General features: G+C 41.8%; 1 protein-coding gene across 5 annotated transcripts in view; it reads right to left on the reverse strand.

The window, feature by feature from the left end:
• kif13a (kinesin family member 13A) overlaps positions 1 to 14,124 on the reverse strand; it is a 319,880-nt gene that overhangs the window by 81,416 nt on the left and 224,340 nt on the right. For 3 of the 5 annotated variants that reach the window (XM_078241903.1, XM_078241891.1, XM_078241904.1), the window contains exons 14-18: positions 12,923 to 13,053; positions 10,130 to 10,216; positions 7,238 to 7,413; positions 5,172 to 5,403; positions 1,634 to 1,796 (exon numbers count right to left, since the gene is read on the reverse strand). In XM_078241903.1, the coding sequence (XP_078098029.1) occupies positions 1,634 to 1,796; positions 5,172 to 5,403; positions 7,238 to 7,413; positions 10,130 to 10,216; positions 12,923 to 13,053 (789 nt within the window). The remainder of the gene's footprint in view (positions 1 to 1,633; positions 1,797 to 5,171; positions 5,404 to 7,237; positions 7,414 to 10,129; positions 10,217 to 12,922; positions 13,054 to 14,124) is intronic. The other 2 variants (XM_078241905.1, XM_078241898.1) reach the window with 1 other exon arrangement.

Here is a 14,124-nt window from a genome sequence, read left to right on the forward strand (position 1 = left end):
AGAAATCATCATAGAAACCCTACAGTGCAGAAGGAGGCCATTCGGCCCATCGAGTCTGCACCGACCACAATCCCACCCATGCCCTACCCCCACATATTTACCCGCTAATCCCTCTAACCTACGCATCTCAGGACTCTAAGGGGCAATTTTTAACCTTGGCCAATCAACCTAACCCGCACATCTTTGGACTGTGGGAGGAAACCGGAGCACCCGGAGGAAACCCACGCAGACACGAGGAGAATGTGCAAACTCCACACAGACAGTGACCCGAGCCGGGAATCGAACCCGGGACCCTGGAGCTGTGAAGCAGCAGTGCTAACCACTGTACTACCGTGCCGCCCTGAAATGAAAAGGTTGTTTTCACTAGTTGGCAAAACAACAACAAATTAAGACAGACTCAAAAACATGACTAGAAGAACAAAGTGGGGAAGTTAGAAGAATATTTGTTCATCGAGTGTTATCAGAATATAGAGTAGTTGACATCAGGTGGCTACTGAACCAGAGACTATAACATCAACTGAAAATAAAATGACATAGGTATGATAGGTATGATATAACAAATCTGTTAGAGTTCTCTGAGGAGGTAACAAGGAAGTTAGATAAAGGAGAGTCAGTGGACGTGGTTTATTTAGATTTCCAGAAGGCCTCTGACAAGGTGCTGCATAGGAGACTATTGAGTGTCTTTAAGACAGAGATAGATAGGTTCTTGATTAATAAGGACATCAGGGCGTATGGGGAAAAGGCAGGAGAATGGCGATGAGAAAAATATCAGCCATGATTGAATGGCAGAGCAGAGTCGATGGGCCGAGGTGTCCTAATTCTGCTCCTATGTATTAGGGTCTTATAGACTAAATTACCTCTGTCTATGGTATAATTTCTATGACTCTCTATGAAGCATTAATATCGATTTTGGAAACAGGTTACTCGAGAATAAAAGGTTCATTACCTGTTCAAAAATGCAGGATCTATTAATGGCCCAAGATTACTCTACTAATGAAAAGCAGGAGAATTTACATGTTTCTGTAATGAATGGCCAACAACAAAATTGCAGGATTTTCATGTTCTCTGCTATGATTTTCATGTTTATTCATCACCCCTGTATTTGCTAAACTACATTGGCTCCCAGTTAAACCATCTAAATTTTAAAATTATCATCCTTGCTTTCAAATCCCTGCATGCACTCCCTTCCTTTCTCTGTAATCTCCTCCAGCTCTATAACATTCCAAAATATCTATACTCCTCTAATTCTCGCCTCTTGAGCGCCTTCAACTCTAATCACTCCCCCACTGACAACTGTGCCTTCAGCTACCAAGGCCCCGAACCCTGGAATTTCTTCCTAAACTTCTTAAAACTTAAAATTTTTTTGACAAAGCCATATATCCAAACTTCTCTTTATGCTGCCTAGCACTGAATTTTTATTCTATAATGCTCGTGGAAAGATACCTTGGGTCATTTTGTTACAATAAAGGCACAATTTAAGTGTTGTTCATGATGACCCAGGCAAAGCTGCCAATACTGAGCAGTCCTAGTTCTCCTGAGGTTGTGGAAATGGACCTTACCATGTTTTTACCACAACGTGGCATGCTAGTTTAGAGAGTACTAAGAGTAGATTACATAGCAAGAACCCGACTACCTTCTTGTTAGCACTGAGATTTGCTGCTGGGATTTGCAGAGTGACTTGATAATCTGTCTGCTTATTCATCTCTTCTGCCAGGAAGTTTGCTTCTCTCACTAGAGCATTAGCTTTCACTATTTGCTCTCTCAATTTCGAAAGACTGTGACGGAACAGCTGATCTCTGCAACAGAAAGGAAAAACAACAAAATGAAGCACATTCCTCTTTCCCCACAAGCATTTACTGATTATGGATAATGGAAAATGCATGCAACTGGGCTTTTTTTCTGCTAATGGATCACTTCTTGTACTTATACAGAAGATCCATTGAACTTGAAGCTTTCCACTGCACGTAATCAATGAGCACTTTGATGTGAAAATATTAAGTAAAAATGCTTCTCTGAACTATTTTAATAAGCATACAGATTTTAATTCTGAGATAGTTCACTCATTTTTTTACTCAATGCTTTTTATACTGAAATTCAATTGGGCTATGTGCATAAGTGCTGTTCCGACACAGGAACATTGGGTGACACATTAATCCTCCATTAGCCTACCCAGATCAAAACAAACATTTCCCTGACTCCACTGAACATGCACTTCTCCAGCATTCCCACACACAGAGTGCAGACGTGAAATGGAACACTCTTTGAGGCACTAACGACCATATGACACCCCAACAAATGGGAAGCAAGAGTGGAAAAATGCTGGCTGATTTAAGGTTAACATCACTGTGATGAAAGCTGTCACTGAAGTCAAGCAGTCAGCTCTCATTAAATATGAGAGATCTCCAACCAAGAAGACAGTGAATGCACTCATCTCCCTGTTGAGCATTGTGGGGTAAGTATTTCCCCACATTGCCCTCATCAGACTGCAGATCCTGACTGAATGCATCTACCCCGAGTACCAGAACTGGAAGATTTAGAATTCACATGATCTTCTCAACCCAGAAGCTGCAAGACAAATGCTGCGTAGAAAGAAAACCACTAGATATTTCCCTCATTGATTGTTCTCACCAAGGTTGCTCAATGTGATCTCCTCTTTCGATGACAACACGATGGGCAAGGTCAGCTATGAAGGGACAATGCTGGAACCATTTGAGATCCAGAGTGGAGTCAAACAGGATTGTGTTCTGGCACTGACATTTGTTGGCATACTCTTCTCTTTGCTGCTGACAAATGCCTTCAGGTTATCTACAGAAGATGTCTATTTAGATACTACAACTGATGGAAAGTTCCACCTTGCTCATCTGAGATCCAAGACAAAAGTGCACCAAGTTCTCAAAGAGCTACACTGATGATGCTGCACAAGTATTTCCATACAAATGGACAGACTCTCGCATGCTTGCAATCAGTTTGGTTTGATCATCAACATCAACATCAGGGAGATAAATGTCATGGTTCAGGATGTTGCCATATTACCATCTATCAGCACTGATAATGTGATGCTGGAGGTTATTGATAGCTTCACATATCGAGGCTCCATTATCACTAGCAGTTTGCCATTTGATGCTGAAATCAACACACACATTGCAAAAGCTGCAGCTGTTACATCTTAGATGAGTAAGAGAGTGTGGAACAACAACAACCTGACTGAGAACCAAACTGTGAGTCTACCAAGCTGGAGTTCTCCGTACAATCCTCTATACCTGGACAAAATATGTCAGGCAGGAGAAAGGCTAAACAATTTCCATCTCCACTGTAGAACCATAGAATCCCTACAGTGCAGAAAGAGGCCATTCGGCCCATCAACCTTCCAAAAGAGCATCTCACCCAGGTCCACCCTCCCTGCCCTATCCCCACACCCCTGCGCAGTTACCATTGCTAATCCACCTAACCGACACATCCTGGGACACTAAGGGCCCGATTTTACCATTTTGATTCAAAGTGCTGAATCTGGGCGTGATTCAGATCCAACTTATAAACCTGTGCTCAGGCGCCCCCAGACACACACAGCCTGAAAAAAAAGTCACGAATCTGAATCGTGCTATGGGTGAGGCTTATCGTGATGAAACGCTGCTGCTCCGATCGGAGCCTTCAGCTGCGCATGCACAGTAAAAAAAGTTGAAAAATGCTCCCCTGCCCCACTCCCCCCCCCCAATCACCCGCAGAATGGTAGTGAACTCCCCTTTGTCCCCCACCGATTGCCCGCAGAGTGGCAGCGGACCTCCCCCTCCTTCCGCTGCCCCCCCCACCAGAAATCCATCTGGCCCTCTTCCTCCCCCACACCAGAGATACATCTGGCTCACCTCCATCCTCTTCCCCCCACCAGAGAACGATCTGTCCTCCCTTCTCCCCCTATCAGAGAACGATCTGACCCGCCTCCCTCTTCCCCCCCCCCCACCAGAGAATGGTCTGACCAGCCTCTCTCCACCCCCCCACCTGAGAAACATCTGGCCCACCTCCCTCCTCGCACACCCCCCACCCCCCGAGCGAACGCGATGGTAAAGGGGGAAATGCCGATAAGTTTGGGCCATCAAGTCAATTTAAATGCATGCAAATACATTTAAATTGAAGTCGCACTGTTTCGTGCGCGGTCCCGATCGCGAATATTTTCGGGCCTTGGTAAAGGGGGAAATCGGCACGGAGATGGGCACGGATCGTGCTATTCGCCTCATGCCCGACTTTACCAAGTTTTTGCGCCTGAAAACGGCGCAACGCAATGATAAAATCGGGCCCTCAGGGACAATTTGACATATCCAATCCACCTAACCTGCACATCTTTGGAGTGTGGGAGGAAACCGGAGCACCCGGAGGAAACTCACGCAGTCACAGGGAGAATGTGGAAACTCCACACAGACAAACACCCAAGGCCAAAATTGAACTCGGGTCTCTGGTGCCGAGAGGCAGCAGTGCTAAACACTGTGCCACTGTGCCGTGACTTAGACATATCTTTGCCATTTCCCAGAAGAACAAGATCACCAAATTGGAGGGCCTGGAGCCTGCTAATTCATTAGCATACATTCAATGCTAAGCCAATGATGTGTGCAATTCATTGGATGGATGATAGCCGTATATTCAAAGACTTTGCATTGAGTGAACTGGCCACTGGGTCATGTTCTCCTGGGCATCCATACCTCTGCTACAAGCGGGATATATTGATAGTAGACATTGATACTGACAACTAGGAGTCAGTCACTGATGGCTGTGACCTCTCGAGGCTGACTGCTTGAAGGACCATTGGAAGAGAGGGGCAGAAACAAAAAACTCAGCTGGCTGAGAAGAGAGCCCAGAGAAAACAGGTGAGCAAGTCAGGCCACTGATGTCCCTGCAGCGAATATGGTTGAGACTACCATGCCAGAGTGAGATTCCTGAGCTTAAAATCATCGTCTCATGAGATAAAAGGCTGTCATAGAGTCAATTAAACAGCACTGGAGTTGGTTAAAGATTGCTAGCTGGTTCTTTCTGCCTGGAACTATGCAAGAACCAGGAAAATACTTACAAAATGTCGTGAAAAGGCCAAGAGAAATTACAATTAAATGCTTTTACACGGCTAAGACCTCGTCACATTCTCACCCATGTAATCAAACATATGCAAGTCAATAAGACAAAATTCCCACCTCTCACTTAAACACCCGTACCTCTCTTCAGACCAAAGTTTTACTTTCTGTTGTGCAGTTTGAGAGGTGAATGATAATCTCTCAATGCTATGCCGGTGCAGCCTGTCTGGTGACAGCTGTTGACGAAGGAGCTCCAGCTCACGCTCATACATTAGCCGCTGCTCTTCAAGTGCATTCCGTTTCTCCTCCAGGTACTGCTTTTCAAGAACCTGCACAACATTCTGAACAGGGTCTGCAAAATCAACCAAAGCATTTAAAACCAGTTTGCATTAAACCATATGATCCACTTTTAGCACAGTGCAGCTATCAATATTTTAATATGCTATCACAAGGCAACAAATATCAGCCGGAATTCTCTGATCACGCCACCACTGCCAGGGGGAATGGAGAATTTGGTGCTCAGCCCAAGCTCCATTCACTGCAGCAGGACCGGAGAATCCCAGCAGCGGGGTGGGAGAATTCCAGCCATCACCTCTGTGTGTTACAATTTCCATGGGGGGAGCCCTAAGCCAAAGTAACCAAATTTACCAAACAATCCCCAAATGAAGGAGCCACCATCCAAATTTCACTTCCTGCAACTTTTATTTTAACATGAATCAGAACCAATCTGAATTAACCATGAATACTTCACATATATAGTTAAATTTCACTTCAAATAGTGATACATCTTACACAACCACAACCACAATTACTCCTTGTACAAATGTGACACCAAGTGCAATCTCACAATCTTCCCGATTCAATTGATTTAGCCCTTCAGTTGTATTGACCAGCAAGTGTATTCCATCCGAGGTCCCTGGATACGGTTAACACTGACAAGACATATGTCTATGAACCCATAGACAAGTTGTTCATAGACAAAGCGTTCCAGAGTACCTTTTCACCCAACAACCCCACATCATGCTCTGGTGTTCTGATACAAGCTCTCAGTGTTTTTGCATGTCTGATCTGTTTGCACCTCTTTTTAGGCTTTAGTCTCCTTTAGCTCTCTTGTACACCACTTCCCTAAGAGCTCTGGAATTCTATTTTTCTTCTTACTGCCAAACAGAAAGCTGACCTTTTCTTTGGGAGCTTTGCCAACTTCCCCTCAAATGAATTCTGTGTTACTTTTTTTGTCTCTGCCTGCATCTCTGTGCTGATTGCTATCTGCCTAGAGCTCTCCTTTATCTTTCTCCTCTCCTTTTGTGTCTGGCAGCCATGTAGCTTCTCTGTCTTGACATCCATCCCTACTGCTTTCAAATCAAGGGTTACCAGTTCATCTGGATCAGTATTTCTTATTATTCAAGAAAATTACAATTGATATAAACTCTTAAAAGTCCCTTCCAAACATCTTAAAAACAATTACAAATTCTAGACATTTTAAAGAAATTACCAATTTTCCTTACTATACTGCTTCTGAATCATGAAATGCTCATCTTAAATTTATAATCTCTCGGCCAAAGTAGTCAGATTAGTAATAAGCACTGCAGCATTTTTTTCTGTAGCTTCCAGAAGAAACAAGGACATTTCAAACTTAGTATGTGAGCCATGGTTCAGTGGTAGCATTCTCATCTGAGTCAGAAGGTTTGTGAGTCAAGTCCCACTGTAGGGGCTTGAGCATAAAGTCCAGGCTGATAGTCCAGTGCAGTAATGAGGGAGTTCTGCACTTTCAGATGGGATGGTAAATTGAGGTCCCTCACAGCATGAGACTTACAACCTAGTGGTTCACTGGGCTTATGGCGCATATCTGGAGTCAGCATAATGTTAATATTATGAACAAGACCCAGGCATGTAAAACACCTATGACTGGGTGGGATATCATATGATGCCTTGAGAAACTTAGGAAAACCTGTAACAGAAAACAATGCCTACAAGGAATACCAGAGGCAGAGAAAGCAGCATATTTTTCAGATGGGGGTCTTGAATAGGAGTCTTGAAAATCTCGCTTGAGAAGGGCCCTCTTTAGTGATCAGTGCTGCAAACCTGCAAAAAGGGTGGACGGTGGGGAGAAGAGGAGATAAAGAATGTGCTCTTTACATCATCAACATTCTGGAGATCGAGCCTTTGCCCCAGCATCTGCTGCTCACCATTGGTACTGAGAGCCTTCATCATAACTTCCATCTGTGCAAATTCATAATTATAGTCTGGTTCGGATGAAGATTCACTTGCTGTCTCCACATCCTGTTCCGTGCCACCTTCTCGATTCACCTCACTCTCATATTCTTTTAATTTGTCTCTCCTCTTCCTCATAGGTAGGTTAATTCTATTTTTAAAAAAAAGTTTGTTGAAAATAAATTACAACCTCACTGAAGCAGCAACACACTTCAAATATTTGGTTAACAAGGAAACCTTCATCTGAATTCTCCTGGAACCTTTTATCTTTTCATTTGTAGTAAAGTTTTACTTATCCCAGGCAACTAAGTTATGGGACACTCCTACACCCAACATCAGATTTAAGTATTCCCAAAACAGGTTACCTTCTTTAGCACTACCTTGGCAAAGTTCCTTAACACCACCCTTTCCAATAACTGACATTTCTACAGCTTGAAATTGCTGAATTACAATCAGGGTAATAACGTGAGCTTATGTCCAATGTGAAATAAGTTGAGAAAGCCGGAATTTATTTCACATTGGACCACTTTAGCAGGTAGACAGTGCAGAATTTGTCTGACTAATCTAGTTTAACGTTTTGAGAAGGGGAGGGGTTGGAAAAAGCAAGGGGGCATTGTTTACGGTATTGGGGGGGGGGGTTAATATTTCAAAGGGGACCAGTCCTTGCCACTGTGAGGGAGTCTTCTATTGGCCACAGGGTGCTCCATCTGGGGGATCCTCGCCCCACAGGCAAGGGGTCATCAGCTTTTACTGGGTAACCTCCCCACATGGAGTAGAATAGCAGCAGTGGTGGGATGAGATTTTAAGTGGCCATTAATTGAGCAGTTAAAGTACAGCGCAGGAGGCGGCCATTTGGCCCATTGAGTCTGCACCGACTCCCCAACAGGTATCTTACCAAGGACCCCGTAATCCCACACATTTACCCCACTAATCCCCCTTACCTACACATTTGTGGACACCAAGGGGCAATCGAACATGGCTAATCCACCTAACCCACACATCTTTGGAGTGTGGGAGGAAACTGGAGCACCTGGAGGAAACCCACACAGATCTGGGGAGAAGATGCAAACTCCACACAGACAGTCACCCGAGGCCAGAATTGAACCCAGGTCCCTGGGCCGTGAGGCAGCAGTGCTACTCATTGTGCCGCCCTCAATTGGAGGGAATTGGGAAAGCAATGGAGACTCCAACCCCCAACTTCCCTCCCAGTGTCACCCCACCACCTCCCAACCCTCTCCTGAAGACTAGATTAAATTCTGCCCATGCAGTTCTGGTAAAAGCAATGTGACGTGGTGCCCACCAAAGATCCTCTTGGGCCTCAGCCTTTCACTATATCAAAGATTTTGCAGATGATATTAAATTGGGAAGTTGTGTAGAAAGGAACAGGAAGTTACAGAAGGGCATAAACTAATTAAGTGAGTGAACAAAGCCATGGCAGATGGAGTTCAATGTGAATAATAGTGAGATCACCCATGCTAAAATAACAAAAGACAAATTTGAACACTTTTTTAATGGCAAGAGACTAGGACCTATGGAGGAACAAAGAAATTTGGGTCTCAAGGTAAACAAATCATCAAAAGTCAGAAAGGTTAATGGAATGTTAACTGTTATCTCAAGGGACTGAAATACAAAAAGAGGAAGAAATTATCTTTCAATTGCACAGAGCCTTAATCAGACACCATTTGGAGCACCATGCTCAATTCTGAGCACCAAAGAAGAAATAAGAAGAATAACGTGGCCTTGAGAGAGTACAACGCAGGTATCCAAGAATGATACAGGGACTTAAAGAGTTACATTTTGAGCTCAGGTTATATAAACTTGGGCTGTATAGCCTCAAATTTAAAAGGTTGAGGAATGGTCAGAAGTATTAAAATGTTGAACAGATTTGATAAAGTTGGTAAGAGAATTTACTTCCTCTGGGAGAGAATCCTGAATAAGGAGACAGTCTTAAAATTGAAGCTGGACCATTCAGGAATGCAATCAGGAAACAAGGTTTCACGCAAAGGATAATGGAACTGCGGAATTCACTGGATCAGATAAAAAAAATTTTAACGTTACAATCTTTGTTAGGTGAGGGCATTGGGAGATATGGATGAAAAAGTGGTAAATAGAGTGAAAGTCAGCCATTTTCTAATTGGATGCTTGAATAGGCTCGAGAGGCCCAATGGCCCACTCCTGTTGTAATGTTTACATCAATCCAAGTTGGATTTGAACACAAATCTCTTAGATGGAAGGACAATCTGCTTTAACTATGAGTCCCTTCAACAAAGGTCTTCAAAAAAGATACACAAGACACTGAAGATTGTTGCAATATTCCAGGACAGTACAAATAAACCTTTCCTACAAAATTTATCGTGCACTGAGTCTGCCATTTACACCAAACCAGATTAATTTTATTCCTTCTCGCAAATTGATTTTACTCCTTTCCAAATGATACTTTCACTACAAATGATTTGTCATACCCTTTACCAATATTTTGATTTTCTTCCGAATTAAATGAAACTAAAAAAAGTCTCATAGGATTCAGCTATCTTGACAGCTCCCAATTTGATCGTTACTAAATACAGAGAGAAATGTGTGCAATTTAACAAACATGCGTGTGTATATTTCATGAGAATATAGGCAGAGGGAAGGCAGGCAAGGAGAGACTTACATAATGATGGTACAGGAACAATGAAAGTACGAGAGACAGGGTGAGTGAAACAATGACAAATAAGGAGAGGAGAAAGAGAGTAGCAATGAGTGAGAAGTAGAGAATGAATCTCACAAATTGCCTATGAAGAATGCTAGATAAACTGAACATTTGAATAAGAAAACAAGATACCGAAAGAAGTGAATTAAACACTCAAATAAAAGCAAACCTTTACCTAAAGAAGTGGTTATTTCCCCAGAGAATTCTGTCCCCATGCCAGAGAGAGTTTGGGGTATGCAATACAGCACCATTCAAGCAGGTTCTGAAAAATAATTTTAATTATCTATTATTTGACAATCACTCTCTGACATTCACTATCTCTTTGTCTTGTGATAAGCCGAAACAAACAGATTTGATACAAATCATCTATCTTAGTCCTAATTGTGATATTGCTTTGGTATTTTCAGAACAATCATACATCAGGTGAGATCACAATCATGAAGCTTGGATAAAGTCTTGCAACCTGTTACTACAATCACTGAGGTGGCAAATTTGTTTATGGATACAGGTCAGGAGTGTTGTGATTTAATTATTACACCACCAAGGGTGACATTAAGTGAAACAAAGAGAGGGGCGGAAAGACAGCTTACAATATTAAAGCATTGAAAAAAATCATAGCAACTCTTCAAAACAAGTGAAACCAGGATATTCACTTGGAAAATAATAAATAAGCGATACCACATTCAGCAAATGAATTAAGATTTGCATGCTTTATATAATAAATGCAATTGAGTTAATGTGACAAAATAGGACTGAAGTCTAAATCCATAAATCTGGATAACTAGAGATGGTTAGTTATTCTTCAGTTGACCATATCAGAGGATTTGTCATACAAGTTAAATTTAATGTGATACCTAAACCCGCTCTTATAAAAAAAACACCTCTTTATTTAATTATCAAGATTAGAAAGTCAGTACTTAGATTACAAGCTAGAGATTTGACTGCGCATGTTTCTGGTCCCATGCCTTATAAAGGTTACAGTCACCCTACAACTGGGAAACCAGCCACTTCACTTATATAGACACAGAGAGATAACATTATGCCTTGCAACATCTCCAAATTTCACATTTTCTCTGCAAAAAGATCAAATTGAAAAAATACATGTTAATAATATGCATTAGGTATGAGAAACAGAGACAATAATATTCAATACATGGAGCATTTAGAGATTCTAAATGTGCAGCAACAGGTTTGCTCATATCTCTCCCCATCTCGATCACTGCTACACTTCAGCTTGTCATTAAGGGGCGCACAAGAGCAACTTAAGGTTATGAACATTCTGAGTTCCTCCTTACTTGTGTTTAGGCGATGGGCCGAGCATTTTAACTATCTACTGTAATCAAAACATATCCTGAAGAACAAATTAAAATCGGCAGACTAGGACAATTTTGGCTCCTACCCTCACTTATCCAGTAAAACATTCATTGCATGAAGCAGTTAAGAGAAACTTAATGTGTGTTTCTGAATATACATAACCAAGTTACAAATTTCACGATAACATATTTGCTGAAAAATGCATCAATAATTACTGAAATAAACTACTTCTGAAGGATAAAAATCAGAAGGCAGCTCATACAGACATTGGCATACTTCCAATAAAGGTTTGTACTTGAAATGATCAAATTCTTGAATTACATCCTTTGATCAAGGCAGCATCAATGCAGCACTAGCAGAAATGCAAGTAATGGATCGATTACTCAGCCAGCTCATAGGAGCAAGGCACAACATTTGAATTGAAACATAATTCCTTAAAACACGTCTTCTAATAGCATCCTGCAAACTCGGGTATACAAGAATTGTTAAAATCTGCAGTATTAGCTATAAGTACCACAGCCTCAACAAAGCCCACTCCCCCTCACCTTTACTGATGGATGATAAGTCTCATTTTCATGTTCTGCTATGTAATGTTAAGAATTAAAGTGGAAAGGCTTAAATTAGTTCAACTAGAAACCGACCTCCAATCTTTCCAGAGTGAGCACGAACCTAGTGCATGACACTGAAAAGGTAGTTCAGTCTTATTCCTACATTTTCTGATAGTCAATAGATGAGAATAAAAATGTTCAATGTCATCCAATTTTACTGGGCAATAACCAGCAGCAGATGGAAACATTCACTGCAGCATCCTCCCTGAATGGGCACTGCGACATATAAATTATAACTTTAAGAAGTGAAAGGTCCCGGCTCTCCTTAGCAATTTTTGGTCAGAGGTCAAACAAACATTAAGCTAAATAGACACAATCAAGTATGCAAATTAAATGTAAACATCAACAATATCATCAAAAATAGAAGGAAAGCACAAGCAAAATAAAGAACCAAAACATTAAGAAATAAAGACTACTGGCTATCAAATGGGACTGCGGCAAAAACATTTGGTCACTCAGCATCTGAAGAGAAAGGCAGGCTATTTATTGTCTGTGTGACTCTTTGAATGTTCTACACATGAAATGTTAACCTGAGCTTGCGCTTTTCTTATGTCAACAGGCTTGGTGTGTATTTCCAACAACTTCAGCTTTTTATCATTGTCTCCCTTTCATGGATCATATAGCATAGAATCCCTACAGTACAGAAGGAGGCCATTTAGCCCATCGAGTGTACCGACCACAATCTCATCCAGGCCCTATTCCTGTAACCCCCTCGCATTACCCTGCTAATCCCCCCTGACACTAGGGTCAATTTAGCATGGCCAATCAACCCAACCCGCACATCTTTGGAGTGTGGGATGAAATCGGAGCACCTGGAGGTAACTCACGCAGACATGGGGAGAATGTGCAACTCCATACAGACTGTGACCCAAGACCAGAATCGAACCCGGGTCCCTGGCGCTGTGAGGCAGCAGTGCTAACCATATACGGTTGGACTATTGTGGGCTTTATTTAACACTGATTAGCAACTATATTAATGAAACAGTAAACTGAGCTACTGCGCAGGAGGGTGCCTATGACTGATAGTTTTAGTATAGACTGATTACCTGGCATTTTCATTTGGGCTGAGAGTAACATCCCCATCTGCTGTAATGTCAATGACACAGTGCTCGGGCTGGATGCCAATTCCACACAGCTGAATGTCCTGAGATTCATCTGCACCGACTCTGGTGTGATCCTGTTGAGAATATCAGAAGCTTAAAGGTCAACAACTGACACTTGGCTATAAATATTCACAGGATGCTTGCAAAGTGCACTGTACACCACTTGGGTAACCCAGCCTGAATCATCAGTGTTTCCATGCATGCTATAAACACTAATGTATCTTGCCAAATGTTTAACCAGAATCTTCTTCTAATTAACCTATACAGCCAAGAAATAATTCAAAGTTAGAATCAGTGGCAATTACAAAATAGGGTGCAAAATAATACAGAAAGCAGCTATAGAAATTGCAACAGTACCTTAAATAACTTATACTTAGACTTCAATGAGGCAAAAATTGTTTTCACCAGTTTGCAGGTATAGAATTTACTGGGAGAAAGGGAGAGGAAACCTTAAAAAATACATATTACAGAAACGATTATGGGTCACCCTTCCTATTTGGGCAAGAAATAGGAAGTAGGAAATAGTCCAGCAATAATTCTGCTCAAACTCAATATGAAATAGTGAAGAGTTGGCAAGATGGGATATAATTACACTATATATAAACATCAAACCTCACTGACACGAGATAGGGTGGCGGATTACATGCAAATTTCACTTCAACATGTGGAGTCATATCAATTGCACACAAGCTCAAGTCTCTTCCCTGCTTTATATCCCGCACTTGGTTTGGACTAGAAGCATAAGCAAGACTTCACTCAGAGGATGGTCATTTCTGAAATAGTTTACCAAGGTTGTAGGGAGAAATATCCTGTAACACTGAACCTGTCAATTTTCCAAAGACTAAGTAATAATTTAGTTGTTTTTTGAGACATTTACTCACTCAGCACACTCTGGCTTGCTGGTGCCAAAAAACGTTTCCAGCTTTTGAACGTTGTTTCTTCTATTTGTCATGTGCTCATACCTGTCTTTAGAATTGGGACTAATTTGATGCAGAGATAAATCATAGAATCATTGTGGCAAAGGAGATGGCCATTCAGCCCAATATATCCATGCTGATAAGGGATCGAATCACAACCACTAGATTACCAGTGAATTGAAATATAGCATCTCTGGTGGCAGAGCTTCTGTACTGAACTGGAGCATC

This window comes from Mustelus asterias, chromosome 2 (assembly GCF_964213995.1).
Source record: "Mustelus asterias chromosome 2, sMusAst1.hap1.1, whole genome shotgun sequence".
In the NCBI taxonomy this organism is placed as follows: domain Eukaryota; kingdom Metazoa; phylum Chordata; class Chondrichthyes; order Carcharhiniformes; family Triakidae; genus Mustelus; species Mustelus asterias.